This window comes from Procambarus clarkii, chromosome 89 (assembly GCF_040958095.1).
Source record: "Procambarus clarkii isolate CNS0578487 chromosome 89, FALCON_Pclarkii_2.0, whole genome shotgun sequence".
NCBI lineage: Eukaryota > Metazoa > Arthropoda > Malacostraca > Decapoda > Cambaridae > Procambarus > Procambarus clarkii.
In genome coordinates this window covers 15,023,985-15,050,150 of record NC_091238.1, presented here as the reverse complement: position 1 = coordinate 15,050,150, position 26,166 = coordinate 15,023,985, and the positions used below count along the sequence as shown (strand labels likewise).

The 26,166-nt window shown below is 36.8% G+C and overlaps 1 protein-coding gene across 3 annotated transcripts in view; it reads right to left on the bottom strand.

Moving 5' to 3' along the window:
- The window catches only part of mgl (low-density lipoprotein receptor-related protein megalin), a 413,751-nt gene that overhangs the window by 39,420 nt on the left and 348,165 nt on the right, over positions 1-26,166 (bottom strand). For 2 of the 3 annotated variants that reach the window (XM_045766930.2, XM_069318071.1), the window contains 20 exons: positions 25,795-26,000; positions 24,628-24,825; positions 23,372-23,521; positions 22,790-22,999; positions 22,454-22,649; positions 20,242-20,495; positions 18,992-20,037; positions 18,671-18,807; positions 17,285-17,462; positions 16,707-16,896; positions 15,804-16,006; positions 13,050-13,234; positions 11,504-11,714; positions 10,643-10,831; positions 10,259-10,382; positions 7,960-8,147; positions 7,372-7,625; positions 4,754-4,928; positions 2,060-2,156; positions 780-926 (listed from right to left, as the gene is read on the bottom strand). In XM_045766930.2, coding sequence (XP_045622886.1) covers positions 780-926; positions 2,060-2,156; positions 4,754-4,928; positions 7,372-7,625; positions 7,960-8,147; positions 10,259-10,382; positions 10,643-10,831; positions 11,504-11,714; positions 13,050-13,234; positions 15,804-16,006; positions 16,707-16,896; positions 17,285-17,462; positions 18,671-18,807; positions 18,992-20,037; positions 20,242-20,495; positions 22,454-22,649; positions 22,790-22,999; positions 23,372-23,521; positions 24,628-24,825; positions 25,795-26,000 — 4,538 coding nt within the window. The remainder of the gene's footprint in view (positions 1-779; positions 927-2,059; positions 2,157-4,753; positions 4,929-7,371; positions 7,626-7,959; positions 8,148-10,258; positions 10,383-10,642; positions 10,832-11,503; positions 11,715-13,049; positions 13,235-15,803; positions 16,007-16,706; positions 16,897-17,284; positions 17,463-18,670; positions 18,808-18,991; positions 20,038-20,241; positions 20,496-22,453; positions 22,650-22,789; positions 23,000-23,371; positions 23,522-24,627; positions 24,826-25,794; positions 26,001-26,166) is intronic. The other variant, XM_045766931.2, reaches the window with a different exon arrangement.

Below are 26,166 nucleotides of genomic sequence, written 5' to 3'. Positions count from 1 at the left end.
TTTCCCATAGCCTCCCAAGCTCAATCTTTAATATAATACAGTTTACTCTTAAAACAATGTAAAGTGAATAGATTAACAGTATCCTGGGAGCCGGTCGGCCGAGTGGACAGCACGCTGGACTTGTGATCCTGTGGTCCTGGGTTCGATCCCAGGCGCCAGCGAAAAACAATGGGCAGAGTTTCTTTCATCCTATGCCCCTGTTACCTAGCAGTAAAATAGGTACCTGGGTGTTAGTCAGCTGTCACGGGCTGCTTCCTGGGGGTGGAGGCCTGGTCGAGGACCGGGCCGCGGGGACACTAAAAGCCCCGAAATCATCAAGATAACCTCAAGAAGAGATCCTAATGGGTATATGCATCTTAAGGTTAATCCACATGTAACTTAATAATCTATTTAAACAGCATACTTCAAAGAATATATTCTGCTTGGCAGATGTATGTGGGAATAACGTGAAGTTCACAACCTACTAAAGTTTACAAAGTATCTTTTATTGGTTGAACATGCTCATTTTAAAGTCACAGATAAATTATACTATCCTTCTAAAGTGGGATGTAGCAAAAAGTTTCCAGATCATTTTGAAACACACTAAAAATATGTCTAATGGTACCTGAAACAAAACTTTAAGTACATCACTAACTGCAAATTAGTCTAATACAGATATTAGGGAGAGTCAGATCAATTAAAACAATAAAAATTATAAAATTTAACTAAAAAAAAAAAAAAAAGCTGTGTCAATGTTTGATTTGAGGGGTGCACGCAGAAAAGCGGTGTAAAACACTTACTTAAGTCTTTCATCTCACCTGGCCGCTTCTGGAACACCTTCAGGGATTTTAGATCAGGCTCATTCTCTAACAACATCTGTTGGTTACCACCATCCGGCAGATCCACACGTACTACTTTTTCATACAAGGCATCAAGGTAGTATAAGCCTGAAAATAAAATTACTTGCTTAGAATGCTAATATATATATAACTACTACATTACGTACGTTCTGACACATTCTTCTGACATGGGGACCAGTTAGAAAGAACATGAGATGGCTCGTATTATAGAACCACAGTGATGGTGTGTGTTCTTCCACCTGGTGGTGACCATGGGTAGCATCCAGGTGAGCAAACCAGCAGTCAAAAAGAACACTATTTGGCAATTCATGTGATGCTATGTATGGCTTGGAAGTGCTTTGAAGTTCATTCTGTGAATGAACTTCCTGCAATTCCTCAACGATGAACTAAACTTTTTTCAAGTGCCTCCCATCAGTTACCCAACATAAATTTGTGAAAAAATTCCTGCTGTACTTGGTGTAGAATGTCACCCTGGATTACTGTCATAATTTTGCCCAATGGGACTAGAAAAGATCTTGGAGAACATTCAAGTGTGATACCTCAGAAATCTATCTAAGACGAAGCCTGTGACTTAATCAACAATTGGCCTGTGACCCGACAAGCGTAGAATAGCTCTCAAAATTTTTTACTGGTTAAAAGGGTTATGAATGAATGGCTACTGTGATACAAAGATATGGCAAGAGTGCACATCATGGATGAATATTATGCCATGCAATATCATAATGTGTTCAGCACTATGTATAATGAAAACAAGATGGGCTCAATGAGCCCATTTTCTTATACAACAAGAAAATATATAAAGCTACAAATAAATAAGTTAGATACGAGGATAGAGAGTAATTAAGGAGAAAATGAACAAATGTATTCCGATATTACAGCTATAAAGAATATACTGAAAGGCCAGCACTGGGAATGATGTATAGGTGTAGATCAGCACCTTGAGAAAAAGGCATTTTATATGACATATTATTAGGAAAAAGTATTAAGACTGAATACTGTATAGTGGAAAAGTTTCAAGGTATAAAAAGTAATGAATGAAAGAGACACTTCACTTGTTTGTATGTTAAGAATTTAGTGAAATAGAAAGCTACAATGTGATTTATCTGCATCACTTGATATGGAGATGAAGTTAGATGTAATAGTTCAGCATAAAATAATGTGTAGACCAAAATTATTTACCCATAGCAATACTTCATAAACAAACACAAATGTGTACGTACTACTCTCATACACAGCTAGAGCTTTGGGCCGAGCAATGTTGTTTACTTCTGTAAGAATTGTCCTTATATTTTCTCCATATACATCACTGGTCATTATCTGCAAAAATGTAAATACTGTATATTATAGTGAACATATATTTAATTAATTAGTATAATAATAACCATAATTTAAATATACACGCACTTACAAAAGAATATTAGAACAGTAGCAGATTAAAACATTTTTACCTCAGCTTGGATTACTTCATCTCCTGGCTGCATGTAAAGGCACTTTCATTAACAAACTGTTTTATGCAATTTTGATAATATCTTTAAACGAACAGATTTGTATTAACCTTATAAAAATAAGCTGTTTCCAAGAGAACAAGAAATATATGCAGTGAAAAGTTATTTATACTAAATGTTCAGACTTACAATATATCTCATTTATTTGTATTTTTTCACTATTGCCTTAAACATCCTTCTCTTAGTCCCTCTTAGGTTGAACACCAAATTTGATTCAAATCCTGAATTTGATCAACATAACACTGTGTTCTAAATTCAGCAACAACAACATGACTATTATTATTTTACCTCACATTAATTCTTCCATCATTCTTCCATCTATTGTTACGTAATCTATTAAGGATTTCTGCTCATCTGTGCTCCACTTATATCTTCTCCATGTATATATTATCTATAAATTTACATATGTTCTGAGAATGTTTTTAGAAAAAAAGCCCCTCCTAATATAAAATTCCACAGGAAAATATCCATATATATTTTGATGTGGTGATGTATAAGCCCTAGCAATCAGCAGGCAGAAGAGCATGATAAGAACAATAAAAACAGTCTACAGGTCACACAAGGTGGTGGAGGCCAAAACCGTCAGTAATTTCAAAGCATTATATGACAACGAGTGCTGGGAAGATGAGGCACCACTAGTGTAGCTGTCATCCTGTAACTACACTTCGGTAAGTACTTAAGTAATTACAGAGAGCAGCAACAGTGGCAAGTGGAACAAGAGCAAAGCTTCCTAGTCTTTGGTAATTTGATTCAGGGAAAAAGACTGGAAGACGAAGGATACCCTCAGTGGCGATGGCACAAGAAGGTGAAATTGGTAGGTATATACAGTACTTTCTAAAGCAGAACATACTACAGTCAAAAATGGTAAGGGAAGAGGATACACTGGCAATGTCAGACCTTACCCAGAGTGAGACAGATACCGAGATAAAAGATGAAGTCTTCAATGGCGTAGTGGTAACACACTCGCTTCACAAGCAATTTGGCCTGAATTCGTAGCCTGACCGGGGAGGATTGAGTAAGTGTTAATCCTTAACTGTACACCTCTATTCACCCAGCAATGAATGGGTACCTGGTTGTTAAACTATTTGGCGGGTTGTATTCCAGGGAAATTTTAAATTAAGGACCTGCCTGAAATGCTATGTATGCTAGTGGCTTTACCAGAATGTAGGAACTGTTGTATGAAGAACACTGGGAGACAGTAATCAGTGTACTATAGTGTTTGACTATATAATGGAGATAATGTATGGAAACAGATTAAACAGCAAATCCAGAAAAAATAAGAACCAAAATCAAGTACACATTCTATGTCAGGCTAGTACTAGAACATGTAGCACCAGCATGGAATCTGTATCTCTTGAAACACAAAATAAAAAGTTCAGGGTTTGTAACAACACTAGTGCCTGCAATAAGAGCGCTTAGATATGAAGAAAAGGTTAAAGAATTGAGTCTAATTTCTCTAATAAGAAAGATGGACAGAGACAGCTTTTTCAATTTGAGAGAAAATAGGATAAGAAGGCATAGGTGGAAATTGGAAATAAAAATCAGTTGAGAGATAAAAAATAATTCTACACAGTTAAAAAGGCAAAATTTCTATGGAGACACTAATAAGCAAGTATTAATAAACAAGGAATGCACAGTTAGATAAACCATCTGCCGCTTTAGCTCCACATACATACATATCTCCAACCATAATAACCTGTCTATCTTTGTCGGATCTTCCCCTCATACACGGAATGTATCCCAGCAAATCAATAACAAAGCAGTAAAGGTATTTTCCAAATTACATTTTTACATATAAAATTAATTAAAGAGTAGCCAGAGGGATGGGGAAAGGGGTTACATATCATACAACAATGTACCAGAGTCTAGAATGCTGATACAATGCATCGACATACAGTGCATACACTGTATGCTGTAAATATTGCCTGAAACGCTATACGTACTAGTGGCTTTAGGTATTGTATGTACTACCTCTATCTTTAAATCAAACAGAATGTTTGTGCTGTAACTCTGCAACTTTGTATGTACTTTTCCTAAATAAATTATTATTATTATATGATGCAAATTAGGTAGCTATTTCTGTAACAAAATCAGGGAGGAAAAAGCAAATTCTGATGGAACCTGTTAAGCCTAAACCCATGCAATAAACATATGAACAAAGAAATGTACATCACATATCGCCTATCAGTTACAATAATTACGATGCATTTTTTCTATCTTTACATGTTCAAAAAACGTCCAGCACAGCTCGAATGACTTGAAACACATTAATAAACTATCTAAATATACTAAGCTATTATTTTATAGCACAACAGTGACAACATTTTGTACATTTTTGGGTGAAAATAAATATATGAAAAATAAATGTTTAAGAACTATTTAAAAAAAAAAAAGACTCTTAAGACTTACTTGAGCCTCATTACTGGTTGACCAATATAACTCCTTTGCTTCTATATCAATTGTGATGAATTCTGGTTGAAGATTTGTAAAGTTGTACAAGATGACAGGATTAGTACCATCCATACCAACTTTACCAACCTTAGCAGGAACACCAACACCACCATCATCCAGCCAGTATATGAACCTATAATACAAAATTACATAATAATAGCTATATCATAGATCAATATATACACTTACATTCTAGGATCTGCTCATGCACTAACTTCCAAGGTTAACCAGTCATGAGTGGTTCACTCCTTTCTGAGCTGTTCACTTTGTGTTTCCCTTTAAAGATTTCATTCCCCAAGGAACACTGCTACCTCTCGCTTAGGGGGTCAGATTTACCATTTCATCTCCAATGCAGTGGGGACCTTTTCTCAATAGCCCTCACAGGTTGTGGTGGCAAAGCAGGCTTAGAAAATGAACACAAAGAACTTAAGAGCCTATAAACCACTAGTTGCCAATCTTTTGCAAGGGAAACAATGAGCAAAAGAGAGCTGGGAATCAGACCTGGACAAGTTACAAAGAGAAGAGCTTTCCAGGACTGTAGATTAACTACATCACCAACACAATACTAACCTTGAAAATAGCCACAACCAAGTGAGGCAAGAAAGAGGGAATCTGGATGAGGCACTTATGAAATTCCTAGGAACAAATTGGCGATATACAACCTGGCTATAGAGTTAAAGAAGTCCTTTGCTAAAGCCCCAAAATGATGAGGACAAGCTCCTGCTAATCCTCCGAAGACCCGAGTACCACAGAACAAACTTCACTTCTCCACTAAGAAAAATGTATTATCTGTCAGCCAGAAAGAATTATAAAGAATGAGTATAACTGAACTAACAGGCTTAGTCCAGTTCCAAAGAACAGTTTTCCTCTTGCAACAGGAATAAAAACTAATACGTCTAGGCCTGAAAAAAAGGAAGATGATATCAAGAAAACCAAGGAAACTGCAGTGTTGGAGCCCTCCACAGGCCCACATGAACTGAACTTGAGGCTGACAGGTAAAGACATCATACAGTATTCAACCTGAGCAAAGGGGTAATGGAACTCCCCAACCTGCAGATACGTACCTTGTGTACATACCTGTGTACAAAAGCTCACAAATGATCAACTGGAAACCATGTGGCCTCTTCTGTAACATTTCTCATCAATAAACAAAATATGCAACCATACCCTCACCAGCGAAGGGGAAGAGCCAATTGTGGAGTTCTGCCCATGAGAATCCTACATGCAAGCAGTGAGGAAGCTAATAGGTAGGGACTTTGGCCCTCATAGAAACATCCTCTCAAGGGGATAAAAATGATAATGTGGTCTCAAACTGATCCCTTCAAAACATGCATGGTAACCAAGCAAATGTATTTGGGAGCCTCATCCAGAGGTGAGGTTGAAAAGATATATGCCTGGACTTGGGGAACAAGCAGCACCCTTCTAGTCCTAAGGATCAGATGGAGAGGTCGACTGGTCCAAGAGATCCAATTTCTTATCAAAAAGAGAATAATGCACTCAGGATCCAGCACAGCAAGAGTTGGGTTGTTGGCACCAATATTTTAGTGTGGGAGCACACAGATGACAAGCTGCTTTTTAAGACTACAGCTAGAGCAGAGTCAATGCCTAAACCTGACACAGAGGACACATTAGGGTGGAAACTACCCTGCACTCTAACGGAGAAATCAGGAAACAGCAAAGATGATATTCGTCATCATCAAAACACTGTCCAGCCCCTTTGAAATTGCGTCACGGAGCATCTAGCTCAATTGTGAATGAAGTCCCCATTACTAACTGCTGTGGAGGTACAAACCTCCACCTGGATGTCATGAAGCACCTACAAAGAGGTGAGGGCATGCCCCATGACTGAATAAAAACAAAGGTTCATGAAAGAAGTAACAATACTAACAATGAGATCCAATAAGAGGAACAAATCACACATGGACATGGCATACCTATGAATGTGTATGCAACACTTACTGACAAATACAAGTGTCCACTATACAGCATATGCCTACTGCACAAAAGTGTCTCAGGATGAACTATTGACATTTTATTTATGGTTTGGCTCCTTGTTGACTGGTGACTTATGCTCAGGAGAGCTAGAGAAGAAAGTGGTGTGGCATCCCCCTTGCACCTTTGATTACTGTACTAGTGCTGTTACCTCGTCGGGGATTGGAGTAGTGGCCAAATGTTAAACTAGCTATTAGCAGATTAATGCTTGGTAGACTGTTTCAGTCTAAGTATTGCCTAAAAAGAGGTTTTTAAGACGGTAGATAATCTTCTGGAGGTTACTTATGGCTTTCTTGAGAATTCTCTAGTCTTTCTCTTAACTAACTTGTGGCCCACTGGGGACAGCTTGAAAAGACCTCCACTACATAAAGAATAAGAAAGTTGTCCTGAGTGGAACATTGCTTAAGGTAACAACCAAGTGGTTCAAGTTCATAAGAACAAATTTACTAGAAAATAATTGGACTCCTGTCATGCACCCATCCCAGACCTCTGAGGTGAACTAAGCTTGTGCTTCAGTACAAAGCAAATGACAAAAGCCCTTAGAGTTAGGGCTTTTGCTGCAGCATAAAAGAAAGAGTACTTACCCATCCACAGGATCAAGACACATACTCTTGGGTCTGCCTACACCAGTGGCATTGCCATTGTTGTCCAAGATCACACTTTGGTATTTGTTCTTGCCATCTAGTTTAAGGACTTCAATGTTGTTGGCAACTCGGTTCCCAATATACATATTTTGACCGACCCAATCCCAGGCCATGGTGTAAGGAGATCCAACAATTCCCAAATCCAAATAAGTTGACCTATTACCGCCTCCAATGCTCATTGTATAGATTGTACCCTGGAGAAAAACAAATACGATTAACATATACAGCTTATGCAATATCAGTTGCTACAATGGTTTATATTAAAATGATTGTAAGATCAATCTTAACTTTACCAAACATAACATATTGTTTTTATTCCATCTTTAATTTAACCAAATTCAACCTTATTCAACCATTTTGTTAAATAAATGAGTACCTGTACACAAAATCAACCACAATGGTAAATTAGTAAGTGGTTTAAACAAAGATATTTTTGTATAATCACATTACAAAAATAATACCAGTAGGTAACCAACAGACCCATTACTCCACCCCCTTAAGGTTTAACATTAATGTAGTATAGCATACATTCTCACTATCCTTCATGATGGCCTCAATCCAGAAGACACGTTCATTGTTACGATCATAATCTAGTTGGAGTCCATTTTCCACGCCCACAATTGGTGTGAGGAATCCAGCAGCACCTTTTTCACCCGGAGTAAGGGCTACATCCACTATCTGGCTTCCCTTCATCACCATTAAGTATGGTGTTTCCTCTGAAAAATTATTACAGGTAAATATAAGACTGAATTGTATTAGTACAGTATATGGGAATCCTCACCAAGACTAAGGACCCCTTAGCAATGTTACAAAGTAAAAATAATAATTATCACATATATTTTTCTTATGAAAATTCTCCTAGAAGTGCAATTAATAATGATCATAAATATAAATATTTTATGTACAAAAGTACATATGCAAGTAACTGGTGCTAAAATAAAATCTATGAAATCTTTCAACTATTCCGGTAAGATTCATTCACCCAACCTTTCAAATATTCCTTGCAATAATATAAAGTACAAAAACATCATGAAAAGCAATACTGTACTACAATTTTAAATAAGGTTGCACCTTTATTGAGTGGAATCAGCAATTGGAGTTTGGAAATACAGTAGTAATAATAATAGTAATAATTAATGTTCACCAGACCACACACTAGAAGGTGAAGGGACAACGATGTTTCGGTCCGTCCTGGACCATTCTCAAGTCGACTGTAATCGACTTGATAATGGTCGATGATAATGATAATGGTCCAGGACGGACTGAAACATCGTCATCCCTTCACCTTCTAGTGTGTGGTCTGGTCACATACTTCAGCCACGTTATTGTGACTCATCGCCTGCAGTAATAATTAATATTGTTATTACTATTATTATTATTATTATTTTTATTATTATTGCTACTACTGTATATTATTCATTTTGTTAGGTACATGAATCGCACGCACGTGTGTGTGTGTGTGTAATTACCAAAGTGTAGTTACAGGATGAGAGCTACGCTCATGGTGTCCCGTCTTCCCAGCACTCTTTGTCATATAACGCTAAGCAACCTAAACTGTGTGTGTGTGTGTGTGTGTGTGTGTGTGTGTGTGTGTGTTGTGTTAGGCTTGTACTGAGGTCCCCCACAAGATGGAAATACTGCCCTGCTCCAGGATGCAGCCCCTCAACAGTTGCCTAACTCCTTGGCAACTCTTGATTGATTGAGAGTCAAAAATAACACAAACATGTAACTTGGTAATTTTAACTTTGGAGTTTACAAGCTAGAACCAGCAATTCAGAGCAATGATTTATTTGTTATTATTATTAATAATTTTTTTGTTTCAATTTCAATCCAGGTCTTGTTCCAGATTCTTGGTCACGTTTGCTGTTCACATTAACTTCTCTTTTATCACCTCCACATGGGACATTAACAAGGGTAAACAAGTGGAAACTAAAACACCCAAATGAGAGAATGACATTAGAATGAATTTTTTCAGTGTCAGAGAAATGAACAGGTAGAATGTACTAGAAACTACAGAACTACAGTGGTGGAGGCAGACTCCAATAGGCTCAAGAACCTGTACACCAGTTGATTGAAGGTTGAGAACCATGATGAAAGAGCCAAAGCCCAATCCACACAAGCACAATTATGCAAGTACAATTAGATGATTTATACTTCTAAAGTATTCTCTCCACCTACTTGTAATCTCTTTGCCATTTAATATTAATCATGTTTTTTTTTTTAAATTCTTATTTATCTAAATGGTAATATTTCTGCATAATTCTATAGGGTCCTGGTGTACAGTGGTTCTTGACTCTCGATCCTTTGGATCCTTGAATCCAAGGTGCACTTCCTGGATGTGGCAGAAATGTTTGAGCTTCTTTCCTTTCACATGATGCTTCTGTGCACCTAGCAGTAAATAAGTAACTGGGAGTTAGGCCATTGTTGTGGGTTGCATCCTAGGAAAGGTCAGTAGTGTGACCTAAGGGGGAGAAACCGCCATACAAGCTTATGTACAGGCTTCCTGTCTCAGACAATGGGCATTACTGTATGTCACTCTCATAAAGGAGGAAAAGTTGTGGGTAACACAATTGTTAATACTTTTAATTATTGTTTCTATGTTTCTTTGTGGGAAATTCAAAGTTTTCTCAAACAGGAACAGTATTTGACCATTCCTCAGAAAGCGACCCACAACGGTCGAGTAACAACCAAGTTCCTAATTACCGCTAGGTCAACAGAGAAAACTGGTGTAAGGAGACGCGCCAAGCTGTCTCGCCCTGCCCAGGATGACAAACTGAATGACATTTAAGGGAATATATAGGATGATAAACACTGATATTCAACTTACCTGGATTACATTTGCTACCATGAATCTTATAACCAGGGCGGCATAAACATGTATAACCAGTAGGTTGTTTAAGGAGGCAAAGATGTGCACATGGGTTGGATGCACATGGATTTTCCTCAGTAGGCTGTTTGTGAGAAAATATAACAATTGTAATGATGATAATTCAAGAATATTGTATTAAATATATGGATTAAGTATATTAACCAAGTATATTAATGTATTTTACAAGCACAAATTGCTCTTAAATAAATTACATGCCATGACACCATGACCTAGCAACCAGAAGACATACAATATCCTTTGTGTATACAGTACACTACAATTTTCTGTTAACATGCAACTTTCTCCAACACTGCCTTAAGCACCATACTTCATTGCACGTACCTGTAAAACAGGATGGTGAACGTGAATACTTAGAGGTTGTGACACCAGATGTGACACAACGCTCTCATTATCACCGCTGAACTTGTGAGCCGAGAGAACTCTATTGAGCTGACGGTCTGTCCAGTAAACATTGTCCTCAAAGATTGATAAGGAATGTGGATGAAGCAGGTAGTGGCTTTGAGACAGTACCTGAAATAAAACAGGATTATTTACAACAGGATTAGAATAAAACTGTAAGGAGGCTGGTTTTCTATTAAATGATCAGACTAATTAAAAATGAGGACAATTTAGATTATCGATGACTTAACAAGTTAATCTATAACAACTGTAACTGTGACCTAGCAGTAACTGACTGCTGTAACCATGACCTAACAGTGACTGACTGCTGTAACTGTGACCCAACAGTAACTACTGTAACAGTACTAAAGCTGTAATGGACAACTGTAACTTGAAAGTATTTTGAAAATATTTATATAACGAGGTACAGGATGTTCTAATTTGTTTATATTATGATATTTATACACATATTCTAGCAACTAGCAAAACTATAAACAGATCATCAAACCTCAGTAACAAATTATATAAAGTATACTGCATAAAAGTTTATCAGTAAAAATGTATATTTATGATCATTTAAATTATATATTATAGGAAACTTAGGATTTATGTGATAGTAAAATTATATATAATTTTTTTTTTGAAGTGGTGTGATTCAAAACTGGTGGTAACGGGATAGGAAATTGACTTGCAGAAGTTAAATAATATGACTTAAGAAAATGTTAGGAAATAGTAAAATAAATGTGAAAGTTTACATTTAATGTAAATATCAATATATAAAAAAAAATAATTAAATGAACTCACTTGCTGTCTTCCAGTCCCATCATAATTGCAGAAATCTATGTAGTCAAGTTTGGAATCAGCAAAGTAGATCCTTCTATTTGGAATGTCCACAGTAAGACCATTGGGCCAAAAGATCTTGGAGTTGATGATAACGGATCGTTTCTGACCATCAAGTCCTACACGTTCAATTCGAGGATTTTCACCCCAGTCAGTCCAGAACAACCAGCGTGAACTGTAGAATGGCAAGTGAAAGGAGTCAAGAACAAATGTAATATAAGAGCATAGAGCAAAGGAAATTATGCCATGCGGTCTTAAAATGCAAGGAAGACCCTAGTGAAGCCTTATCAAATATATTAAATAGTTCACTAGAGTTTGTTCCAGAATGATGGAAGGTTGCAAATGTAGTCGCTGATTTTATAACTGAATATAGATCACTGGCAAGCTACCTAGTGTATAGTTCACTAAGTAATTCAATTTGAAGAAAACTTCAAATGTGGGAAAATCAAAATCAAAGAAACAATCATAAATATCTTTTATACTAATGTGAAAAATATACCTTAATAAATGCAGTGCAATAAATGCAGACTTGCAGTGCAATTGTTAGTTATGTTTAATAAATTTAATTCCACTGGTTTTCTAACATATTTGAAACAGAAGATTGGCAAAAATTTTAATATTATGTACCTAGAATTCAGAAGTGCAGAGCACTAAAGGGAACTTTTTTAACGAGATCAGGGTTTATTTATTACACACAAAAATATGAAGTGTCAGCATAAAAGGAAAGGAAGGGAATTATCATGGGAAAGTACAAAGCCATTACAACTACAGAACCAAAGTGGGAATCAGTGGGCGGTGGGGTACCTCAGGGCTCTGTCCAGATGATGTTATTTTCCCCAAATAGATTTAAATACAGGAGAGTAACAGCAAAATGAGCCGACTTTCCAAGAACACTAAAATACACAGCTATCTGTATTACAGTCACATTACTTAATGTTACAGAACCTAAACTGACACTAAAAATGAACTGAAAATGTTAAAAAGCAGTTCTCTTTGATGAATGTAAGCTTTTAAGCCTTGAAAAAAATAAAAAAACAGAGGTACCAAATATCGGCTAAACAATACAATAGTTAAATTGCAATAACTGTACTGTATAATATTATTGTTATTATTTTGAAGCTATGACTTGTAGTGAACTCAAAACCAAAGTGACAAACCATATGTTCAAAATAATGCCAAAAAAGTATGAGGATTCATATCCAGAAGTATTAGTAATAAAAGCTTCAATGATATCCTTTAACTTGTGAGACTCCACTTAGATTATACAGGAAACATTTTTTGATCATACTACACAGAATGGATGAAAATTCTTCTGAGATGTTTCTTTCGTTTTGAGCACTAAGTTCATCACAAATAAAACAGTTTCTCCTGCCATGCTCACTCCTATTTATCAACACATTCTCTAATAATGGCATTGCAGTGTTATATGCTGTTTTCTACTCCTATTATCAATGTGTCAGATTCCATGAAACAACAACATCAATAACAATGGACTGTATTACGTACTTACCCTTCTAAAGGGTCAATGCAGAGTCCCCTTGGTTGTGATATGTTTTTATTGAGCAGAATCATGCGGTGTGTACCATCTCTCCTTGAAGCTTCCAAAGCATTAAGGCGAGAATCAACCCAGTATATATTACCAGTAATCCAGTCATAAGCCAAGCCTTCCACAAGGTCCAACCCACTACCAATAATCTGAAACATTTGTTCAAACAAATAAATACATACAAATTTTAATGTTATGACTAACATGACTGAGTAAAAGTACAGATTACAAGTTATTTCTATAGAAACAGCAAAGAGACACTAACACTCTGAAACACTAACCAATGTAATAAAATGAGTGAGGCAACATGGTGACGGCTGGAGGTGCATACAGCATCTCTCCTACAAACATTCACGATACCTTTGAGGGTTTTAAGAAACCACTGTTACATGGCATGGCATTTAGATCAAGATGGCCTTTCAGTCTTAGAGGAGGATCTAGAGGGAGTTTTCCTGGTCAGTACACATCACAGTAAGGCAAATAAATTAGAGGCAAAGCACCACCAGCATCCAGAGGTAAATGGAGACCATCCCGCCCCCACGCAGCTTGAGTACCAACATCCTCCACTCAGCCAAGGTAGGACATATTCTCCTGGTTTGTAAATGTTCGTCACTGCCTTTGATGATGATACATATGAGGATAGGAGTGTTTTTGGAAATAGCAGGGCACAAAGTATCCTATATCATGCCATTCCCAAGGTATTTAAGATCAAAGTGCACGATATCAGACCAAATAAACAAAGGAACTTAATCGCAGTGGACCACAAACACAGCAAGAACTAGAGCTTTCAGAAGTTACTGACATCTGTGAATGCAAAGTCAAGTGCTACAAACCACTAGGTGACCGATTAGCAAAATATGTATAGTAATCCGACATGTTGTAGACATTAGTGTAGACAACATCAAGGCACAACTTCAGGCAGATGACATTCCAATCTTCGGAGTCAAAAAATTTATGCGTAGAACAAACAGAGAACTGAGTGATACAGGCACTGCCCTACTTACTTTTCTAGACTTCTTTCCCCTTTATCGAGTTTGGATTCACGGCTTACTCCATAAACTAGAGGTGTATGTACCATGTCCCACTCAGTGCTTCAGATGTAAAGGTTTCAAACATACCTCAAAAGGCTTCACCAAAGACATCATATGTGGGAAATGCTCTGGTTCCCAATACACACAAAAAGTGTGTCAGATATACTCACCTGCTCAAACTGTGGTAGCAATCATGACATTACATTCAAACAATGTCCTTCATACATAGCAGCAAAAATTAAGGCTCTCCACACCAATAACCTGAAATACAGTAGTACACTGAAACAACCTAACTCAGTCTATCATCAACCACAACCTTTGTTTGTACCCAAAATGTCTGTCACTGACAATCCTGTAACCCCAGAGTCCAATCCTCTCCCACAAAATGTACAACCGAGTCCCGACCTTGTTGAAAAGCTTGTCACGTGTACTAAAAATGTACTAGAAAAGACGCTGGACCGACTCCTAACTAAATTCTTTACACAAGTAAACCTCATCCACATCTACAGACAATGACATCCAACCTAACGCAGCTACCATTTCTGTATATAAATCGTTTGAACTGATGCTTGACAAACTCCTAAATTACTACTTAGTACGTCTTACCCAAGTCACTTCCCCAGGTTGACTTGCCACAAACCCCCACCACCGGCACCACCGGCAAGAATAAGAAATCCTCAGCTGTACAAACCTCCCAGCGACCACCTGGCACTTTGAATGAAAAACCACGTAAACCACACTCTCCCATGACACATCCCCCAACCACTCCCAGATATTAAACATTCTGTACTTCTGGCACGTCAAAGAAGACCGCTGCAATCACATCCCAGATGTAAAGATCCAAATTACGACAGCATAACATAACCCATCCTCAACTAACCTGCCCCAACCTAACCTAACCTTATACACATTAACCCCATGTTACTTAATGTACTCTAACTTTCCCTACCCTAACCTATTTGAATTGTGACTAACTCTCAAACATACTTCAACTCACAAACTCAGTCTCTTGACTAAACCTCACACTTTCCATAGCACAGTAACACTTTTGTTATCACCATCAACACAACTCCTCATCTTTGCCATCCTGGTTCCATTTCTACTCATATGTTTAGTGTTGTCTTTATCCTCACACAAATAGAAGACACCGATAACTTCCAACTGCCAAATGATGAATATTGATGGGCCACTGTGAGTGCCACATCTTTCAACATGCCTCTTACTCATGCAATCATTGGGAGGAAAAACTTTCATGCAATCTGCAAGTATCACGAAGAAAAAGAAAATGACTAAGTGTAGATAAAAGTTTCTTTCTTTCAGAGCAGGCCACTTAGTTATTTCCAGAGGTAAGGTCCAATTCTCACAAAGACACAACCAAACAACAGCCAGACCAGACCATTATTGCTCCTTGATGCAGTTGTTTATACCTGTATTTAGAAAAATCAGATTTATGCAATACTCAGCCTTATATAGATTGCCAAGCATTACTTTGTTAACTGTTTGTTGGCCACCTGGGTGCTACCCAAGACTGCCAGCGGTTGTTAGCATCCATACTGTTATTAAATTAGCAAGGAGTTGCCCACCTCATTTTCATTCAGACTTGAACTGCAGATTACAGAGGGAAAGCCATGACAAAATGAGAGAACAATTCTAACTGTCAGTGACAAGATCTGGCAGATTAACTTACCACTTCTGGCTGACCTCCCTTTTCCAGTTTTGCAATTTGCTTGACTTTCATATCTGACCAAAACAGAGTGCCATTCTTCATATCAGAGGCTGTCGCAACAACATTTTCTACTAGCACTGGAACTCGTTCCAAGCTTCGCTGGTGTAAATCAGCAATCAAGATGCTGCGGCGATTACTGATTACCAGGAAAGCATCTGACCGGTCTACAATAAAAGAAAAAAAATTAATGTAGTTTGTGAGGGAGTGGGGGATTAGACCTTTTCACGAATGAGACTGCTACAGAACAATGAATGATTTCCCATAATGCCATTTAAGTTTAAAAACATTTAAAAAGTGGTTAAGGTGATTGTGGTGATTGTATATGCTCTGTGTCACATCCTGGTAGTAAAGTCGGATTCGTTCCCAACTCGCAATTTGGAATTCCAGGTTCAAATTTTGGGTGGGATTTTGGGTATAAAAAAGTAAGAGAATAATTGGTGGTGGTGGTCATAATGATGATCACCATGCTTGGCAACATTAATTAAGTTGCACAAAAATTAATTGAAGTAGCAAATGTGCCCTGGCAAGCACACATTAATTGAAAAATAAAATGTGAATCCTAATGTCTAAATGGCACACCAGTAAAGGAAACACTTGGCCAAAAGATGATTGGCTGAACACCACATTATTAATTGAAAGAAAATTACTATACAAGGTGACGTATACATAAATATTTTGTTAAAGTTATAATTTAGTACTTTAAGATATAATAGATCAAGTAAAATAATAATACAGCTCAATCAATCCATGATGGACAAAGAAGAACTTTAACTGGTTAAATTAACAAAGCTGTACCTGATGTTCACAAAGTTTACACAGAAATGATTAAACACCAAGTAAAATATATGGTAACCATGAACTTACTTAAGGCTTTACAAGTTGCCTTATTAGAATCTAAGATGTATCCTTTAGAACACGAGCAGATATATGTGCCTTTCTTGTTCATACAGTTCTGGGAGCATATGCCTGGAGGATCACATTCATTGATATCTTCACAATCTGTATCACTGCCCTCCTTAAGTCGTTCACCTTTATTACAAGTGCACTGGCGACCCTGAGAAAATGAGAAAATACATCAAGTACATTTACACTAGTAATTTCCAGTAAATTCAAGACACAAATGATGACCAGACCAGACTGTTGTAGATGAGAAGTAGTAGACCTTGAGGACATTAGTGAAACCTGGAAACACGAACAAGTCAATGGGATGTAAGGTAGTATTCCTTCAAAGTACTGTACTAATAGTGAATATGGGAATAAACTTAGGAAGTCAGTTATGCCAAAATCTATCCCAAATCTTTAAAAATAGCTATGATAGTTATAAGAAATTACTTTAGCCATGGTAGTGTGCCAAAGGTGGCAATGACCACTTGTTCTCATACCAATAAGAATTATTAAAAAAAAAAAGCACAGTAAATATACATCGTACAGAAATGACTTACGTTTGGTGTTTGCATACAATTAACCGAGCAATCCAACTCTGCACCCTCACAGTCTTTTTGAGAACACCCAGGTCCTTCATCAATTCCATTTGGACAATCTTTCTTGCCGTCACACACCTGACTGTTGTTTACACAAGTGTCCAGGACTCCCCGACACATCCACATCCCAGCACCACATCTGTAAAACACACACACAAGGTTTATTCATTTTTTAAAGTTAACTAAGCAGAGTCCTATAAATATGCTAAATCTGATGTAGACTGGCTAGTGCATTCTTGAAATATGACCTGAAAACACTGACCTCCCTTAATCCCTAACAAAATAAATTCCCTAAGTGGCTGTAAAAAAGGTTTCACTAACCAAACACAACATTAAACAATTACATGAATTTCATTATATATTGTAATAGTTGAGGTGTACTGAAGTTATCATCCAGAAACAAATAGTAGAGGAACAAACATGTTTTGAAAAACAAGATATTGGATATCCTCATCATGGTGAAGAAGTGTTTACAATGTATAATATAATTCAAATCAGAATTTATCATGTCATTACCTACCAATGCCTTGAATGCTGATAATTCTTCAAACATTACCAGAGGCAAATTTAACAGAATGCCAAATGCAGAGCAGAGACCTAAATATATTTAATATTTTCCACTACAACTTCTTCAGGAATTACAGGTAAGGTATATAGAGTGGGTATTATATGTAGAACTAAATTTTGTATGAACAACAATTGTTGCTGAACCCTTTGGAATGCATTCGAGTTACATCAAACATTATCTATATGGGCACAGAAAAATATTACAGTATTCAAAACAAGGTTTTTGTTTTTCTATATTAGTTAAAAACAATGCCCTGAGCATAGGAAAATTGTCACTTATTGAACACATTTGTCTGACCGGTACACTGCTGGTAGTGTTACCAGAGTGTGCTCACTTCTTTATTTCTCTCAGCTTCTTTATGGCCTTCTCTGTGTACTGTACTTGAATTACTTCACATACATTTAAAGTAAATTTTGGCCTTCTCTGTGTACTTGAATTACTTCACATACATTTAAAGTAAATTTTGGCAACACCTGCTACTCCAAAATCCAGTAACATCTCATTTAAATAATCTCAATGTTGAGGTATGATACAAGTTAGCCTTACATTGTTGTATACAGATTTATAAAATAATTATTTTAGTTTGAAAAATGCAGCTGTTGCTTGCAGGAGGCAAGTAGGGCAGGCAAGATGGATAGTGACAAGGAAGGGAATGCCCCGTATAACAATTATGAAGAACATATTCTATTTATAATAAGAATTATAAATTAGAGTGGGCAATAGAGGGGCAAATGGGTATAATGCTTAATACAGTATCTTAAAATGGTAACTCGTCTCACTTGAACGCTGGTTTTCCACAGGCTTGATCATTGTCCTCATCAGACCCATCACCACAGTCATTCTCTCCATCACATAACCATGAATGGAATATGCATCTGGAGTTCTTACACTGAAAATGGCTGCTGGGACATGTTACCTGAAAGCATTAAACTATTTTAAAAAATGACAATATGCTGGAAAATATGTACAGTACCCTGTACTTCACTTTCAGGTGCAGAAAAAATCACATTTTTAGTTGTCATTACTGCTATCAGTGTTAAGTACTATAAATCGTTAACTTTATTTTAATAGTAAAGTCTTATTTATATCTCAAAACCAACCTGTCCACAAGTGCTGGGTTCATCTGAAGAATCTTCGCAGTCTGAAGTTCCATCACATCTCCAGCTCTTTGGGATGCAAATACCTGACTTTTCACACTTGAATTGACTCTCATCATTGCACTCATCTGGCCCAACAGTGGGGCATCCTAATTCATCCGAAGCATCATCACAATCTGGGATTCCATCACATTTATAGGATTCATGGATACACTGCTTTTGGTTATTGCATTTGAATTGAGCAGCTGTACATGCTATAGGTGGACATCCTTCTTCATCTTTATTGTCATAGCAGTCATTGTCGCCATCACACACCCAAGCTTGTGGTATGCAAGCACCCGTGCTCGGGCAAGTAAACTGGAAGTAAGAACACGTTTTGTTGGCACAAAAATCCCCTTCATCAGAGCTATCTCCACAATCATTTTCAGAATCACATTTCCAGTTCATGGGGATGCAGCGGCCATTGTCACACTGGAAATATGACGTTTCACAAGTAACATTGACACACCCAGTCTCGTCTGAAAAATCTCCACAGTCATTATCGGAGTCACATTTGAAGGTGTTGGGAATGCATCTACCAGAACCACACTGGAACTCTTCCTCACGACACGTGGCCTCAGTACAGTTCTGCTCTTCATCCGAGTTATCTAAGCAGTCGTCATCACCGTCACACACCCAAGTTTTTTGTATACAGCGGCCATTGGAGCAAGTAAAATCCCATGGTGCACATGATGGATCCAATGGCTCAGCATCAGGATCAACTGCACAAGTCAAGCCATCAGAGTTAATTTTTTCTCCTACGGGACAATCACACTTTGCTTTTAGATTTCCTGTATCTTCATCCGGCACTGGGAAACAGAATTTCTCACACTGGTTATTATTATTGCATGGGTGCCCGTAAGCAATTTCCTGGGCGCTGCGACTGTAGATACGGATGCCATACAAGCGGTTGCTTTCAGCAACCTGTGCTACAGTTCTCTCCTGCGAACCATCAGTTTTATTCATCCGTAGAATGGCATCTCGACGCCAATCAGTCACATAAAGCCAATCTGTAGGTAATGCAGGAGACGGAGACATAACAGATTGCCATATTACAAAGCATTTGATAACTATTAGCATAACCATTAGCTCAATAAGCTCTTTCAAAATTTTACATTTTATACTCAAAATTATACATGTACAATACAGTATCATGACTAATAAATGTTTAATAATTGTAAAAGTAAATTTAGCATTAAAAACAGTTTACTAACCATTATAAATAACAAGGGAGAACGGATGTCTAATGCTCTGAGAGCTGATAGTCTGAACATCTGTGCCATCCAAATTGGCATGCTGCACATGATCAAGAAGGGCATCACACCAGTATATACGATTTGTTTTATAATCTATTGAAAGACCATTTGGCCACCCAAGCAAAACATTGCGGAACACCATAACATTTGATCCATCAAGATGAGCTCGGCTGATGTTGGCTGGACGGTCCCACTCAGAGTAAAACACATACCTGAAGAGCATAACAAATTGTTTTTGTTATTATACCGAATATCATCTGTGCAAATAATGGATATACCTGTATGTCAAAATTATTTAAATCTAATTTAAATGAATGGTAACTCACTAGGTTGCCACCTACGGGAAAATTTCTATTTCTGGGGAAGAGAACTATGTGATCAGGTAGGGTTATGAAAAGGTACCAGCACCATGGAGACCTTTACAAACATCTTTGCAATGTCAAACTGGTAAGTGGGATTGCTGAAGGTCGTCCAGCATATATGAAAGTGGGATTGTTGAAGGTCGTCCAGCAAATATGAATCAAACAGAAACTAACAATTCCCATGCATTCAAACTCTTTAGAAGCCCTTCTTACCAGTAAAGTAACTGGTAAGATAACTCACACAGAGCCTTTCCTATTGCGAAAATTCAACACCCAAGTTGAAGCAACATGATCAGCTAGTGCCTCATTAAAGAAGAGAGGATCCTGCAGAACACATTCAAAAGTTATTAAAAGTCAACCTCCAGCAGCAACAGATATGTACTATTGTTTACAACTTGGCATCTACTGTATACACAGTAGATGTATAAACTCCACAGATGTTGCATAGTCACGGTTGATAACAGTTGTAGACCCAACATGGAAAATGCACAAGACAAAAAGACAACAATCAGGACCATAGTACATCTCACAATCCATAGCTTGTGGCATGTTGAATAATCAAAATACTTAGAACACGAAACCAAAAGCAGGCTGTTATGTCTGCTGTCCATGTCTATCTTTAAAGTAGAAGTCTAGTTGCCGAGAAAAGTAATCATTATTTCCTCTCCTACTTTGGCCATACTCCACGCAACAACAGGCAAGAGAAGCTCCGAGACCAAGCCAAGGCTAACAGATCGGCTCCCATCCACACGATGGTGAGGAATATGGCTGAAGATGCCCAGTATCCAGTGCCAGTCACCCAAATTGTCTACCAAAGGACCATGAAAGAATTTATTTCACTCACCAAATAAACCATCATTTTGTGCATCATTAACTGTAAGACCCTACCTATCAGAGACCCCACATACAGTTCTTGAAAATATTAAGTATGTATATGCATATGCCAACTACTCATTGAAACACCATTCCAATGGATGAAAAAGTTATTTAATTTTAATATAATTCTCTACTTTCCCTTTCAACATGAAGCCAATGATGAGACTTGGTGTTGAGTCAAGTACTACAATCTAGTGACAATGGTGACATCGTGGTTTCACATTTTCAGTGATAGAAACCAAATACCAAGTCTCATCGTTGTTCCACTAGACCATGGATTGACTTTCCCCAAAATGCAACCCACAACAGTCGCCTAACTCCCGAGTACCTATTTACTTCAAAGTGAGCAGAGGCATCAAGTGCAAGAAAACACAGTCAAACATCTCGCCCTGCTCCCTGCTAAAGAATCAAACTCGGGTCCAATCAGTTGTGAGCCAACTGCGCTACAGGTCACTAACCACTACTTCTGAATAATTCAACTACTAGTTTGCGAAATCCTTCTATCCCTGGAAGGCTAGGAAAGGCTTAATATAAATTCTGAGCTTTTTATGGATGACTTTAGCTGGATGATCTCCTCAAGTGCTCCCCTGATCTAGCATTCACCCATACCTAGAATGTCTCCCTGCCTGACTGCATTATTTGCTCCCTCATAGACAGTACAATCTTATCTTTGAGGGGCAACCAAATGGGATACATTAAACCTGCAAGAAGATAATAATGAAATTCAATTAAAATTATTCTTGTAAATTCAAATATTATCTTTGTTAAAATATAATCTCTATACCTCGAAAACTTTCTCACATAAACTTTGTGCCCATATACAGTAATGGAGATAATCTCCAGTATTCACACTATTGTACAATAAATATATTTATATCTATTTCAAAATACAATTTATAGCTAAAGTAAACAAAAGTATTTTAACAACTAACCCTTTGTTGGGATGTACAACAATGGCTCTGGGACGCTTTAGATCAGTAAGTAAAATTTTTCGATGTTCGGGCTTTTTTGTCGAAAGTACATTTAGGGTTCCTTTGCGACTATCGATGTAGTAAAGATTCCCAGAAACCCAGTCCAATGCCAGACCCTCGACACCTTCATTTTGTGACGCTAATAAGTTTTCACGACCTGCAAAAATATAAGGATTAATGAACAGTAATGACTACACACATGAACAGTATGTATGTGGGAAAGGCAGTACAGATAATTCTTAATATACAGTATATACATAAATTCCCATTCCAGATAAAATAAAATTAATGCTTTACCTGTTCCTCTTCTCTTCACTCTGTAAATAACATCCAGGCTAACATCTGAGTAGTAGATGTAATCATTGCGAAAGTCAAAATCAAGTCCCACAAATCTTGCAGCTTTTGACACAATGGGGTTGATGGCATCATTGAAGTTCTCAGAGACAGGGTCTAATACTTGTCCCTTGATGAATTTTTGTTGAGAATACATCAAAAACTCTGTTACCACTGAAAAATTCATAACAATTATACAATCAAACATTTGTTCGATCATGTTTTCCTGTTCAAATGTGCCTACTGCAGGCTGTGTTACTGCCCATACAATAACATATCCCATAGTTAGGAAATAAATTTAATTAATACTGTATTTGTTAATTCTCCTTGATCTTTATAGAAGTACAATACAGCAAAACAAAACAAAAATTATGTTAATATACAATTTAATCACTAATGTACATTTATTTTCCATCTATACATAATATGTACCAAACATTATGCAAACAAGGAGCACAATAGGTATTCTAAGAAGCTGTATATAATCCTTTGGAAAATATTTGTATACTGTACCAGATTTAGTATCTTAATAAAAATACCACTTACTAGAGCATTTTTGCTGGTCATTATTGAGTCTGTATCCAATATCACAGGCACATCGGTACCCCAGACCAGTGGATGCATGGGTTACAATGCACATGTGATCACACCCTCCATTTGCATTCCCACCATTGTCACTTGAGCATGGATTTGGAACTGAAAATCAATAATTATAAATTAATATTAAATATGAGACCTCTGCCTATATCTGCCATATGGCAGTCATTTCACTCCTGTATAACTCTCTACTTCCTCTCTGTTAACCTGGTTATCTGTACACTGTATATGCACACATATATGTGTGTGTATGTGTAAGAGGGAGGAGGGGACAGGATGTGTAATTATTGTAGTTACATGTTGAAATCTATGCTTGTAACATTAGTCTTCTCTTTTATTTTTGTCACGTGTTTCCACCTATCCTATTCATTTATATGCTTTTTCATCAGTTCAAAAAAGTTTTCACCCATGATGGACATTTTCCTGTCAGTTTTCCTGTGTATTTAACTACCAGAGTAGCCTCTTGTAAGGGACTATCAGATGCCTTTCTCAAGGCCAGAAAGATGTAATCAGCCTACAACCATTTTTTTTCTGAAACATCTCTGTGGCTCTATCATAAAATATGTACGGGATTTTCTACCCATGTGGCATTTATCACTTAAATATAGTAACCCACACATCAATGATAAGTCTATAGTTTAGTGGGGTTAATCTCTTTACAGTTTAGTTGATAGAGATTGTGTGTGTGCCCTTTTCCATACATCTGCTAGGATCCCTGTTTGTAAGAATGTCTGAATAATAATTTATAGTGGAATACTAAGCTCCAGCATTTATTCCCTCAGAGCCCACAGTGCAAGCCCATCTGGCCTGATTGCTGGGTATCTGTCCATCTTCTTAAAAGTTCTCTTTACTAAGTCTCTAGATGACATGTGACCTAATTTATATTCTAAAGTCTGTAGTGTGTGATTTTGTGAAAACCTCCTTTTGCACATTTTTTCAGTGTATGTGCAATTATCTAATTGTAGTAGTAGGAAAAATATTATGCTTTTAGCAATCACTTATTTGCACTTGTGTTCATACATGCAAGCATGAATGCATGCAAACATTAAAGAAACAACAAAAAACAGAAAAATATTTGTGACAGACAAGTATTTAAAGTTTCATAACAGTAATAATAATAATACCCATACTGCAATAGTAAAATATCTATCTGCATTATCATACAATACAATCATACAAGTATCACACAAATATTTGGTAAATACCTGGGGGTTGCATCAAACCATGGACAGCTTTAATTGCTTTGGGATCTTGAGTCTTTCCCGAGTTCCGATACACTTGATAAATTGAAGAAGCCCCATCATATTTATCTATGCGAATAACACCTTGCCTAGTACTATCAGTCCAGTATATTTTACTTTCAAACATTGTTAAACGATTTGGTGCTGGAACGTTAGTAGATCCTGAAAATATACAAATATATTAATTATTTTTTTATTCAAAGTTGCTGTACTCTTATAGTAGTATAAACAGTGAGAGACTCTTTGCATTAGGATGGTGGAATCGAACCTTTGTCATAGATCACCCCAAATACTCATAACTACAATGGGTGCATCCGAGGGACCTGGGGATGCATGTTCGATTCCACTATCGTCCTTTGAATATTTTCTCATATATATATATATCATGCTATTATGATGTCACTGTGTAGTATACAAAAGATTGCTGTATGCATTATTCTGTATATACAAACAATATCATCTTATCAATGGAACTAAAGAAAATAATTAGTGTCTGCATCATATATAATAAAATATTATAGACATGATGCTCTCTTGTTAATCCATATTAACATCAAGTGAATCCATATTAAGTCAAGTGTAGTATAGATAAGGCTGAAGAAACTTATTATATGTAGGAAAACATACATATAAAGTTGGTAAGTTATTAGTAGAATTAACATTTCAAACAAATTTATACCTACATTTTGGCAAAACACATGTTTATATTACAAAGTGAGTTTTCTAATGCCTAAATATATAGATTATTGACTAAATATAAGGATTGAGATTAAATAGTTAACTGCTGCTGTACCTCTGACTCGAGCATAATGTATCTCCTATCAAGTTTAAACATCAGTTGTTGAATTGATTCTTCCTAGTGGGACTTAACAGCAACTTGCTGTCCTGGATGGCTTCTAATATGAAACCCAAATACATATCACTAAATAATCAGTCTTAAGCATATTTTAAGTGGCTTCATAATAACCGAAGCTGAAACGATTATATGAACTGTATTATAATCAACTTATACAAACTAAATTATATATTTTTTAATTCTGGGTAAATTTGTATACATTCAGAAAAATAGTTTATGGATAATGAGTTAAAAAAATGCTGAATATAACTGAAGAAAACATTGTGCAGTCTTACCCCGTACAATTGCAGTTCGACCAGTTCCATCATAAGTTACTGTTTCAATGTAGTCCAACAGAGAATCGCACCAAAATATACGTTTACTAATAATATCCACAGCAATACCGGATGCTTTGTAGATAACATCTTTCACAAGGGCTTGCAAGTTAGTGCCATCCATGTTAGCCCGAATAATTCGATCATGATCGACTACAAACATTAGCCTGAAGAAAAATTTAATTAGGAAGCTTTACTCTACAAGGAAACAGGATGAGAAGACAAATATTATGAGTACATAATGGAAACTAAAAATTAATTTGTTTGGGAGCAAAAGTATTGAGAAACACAGAAAAATTTGAAAAAACAAAAGAGCTCATAATTTGATTACCA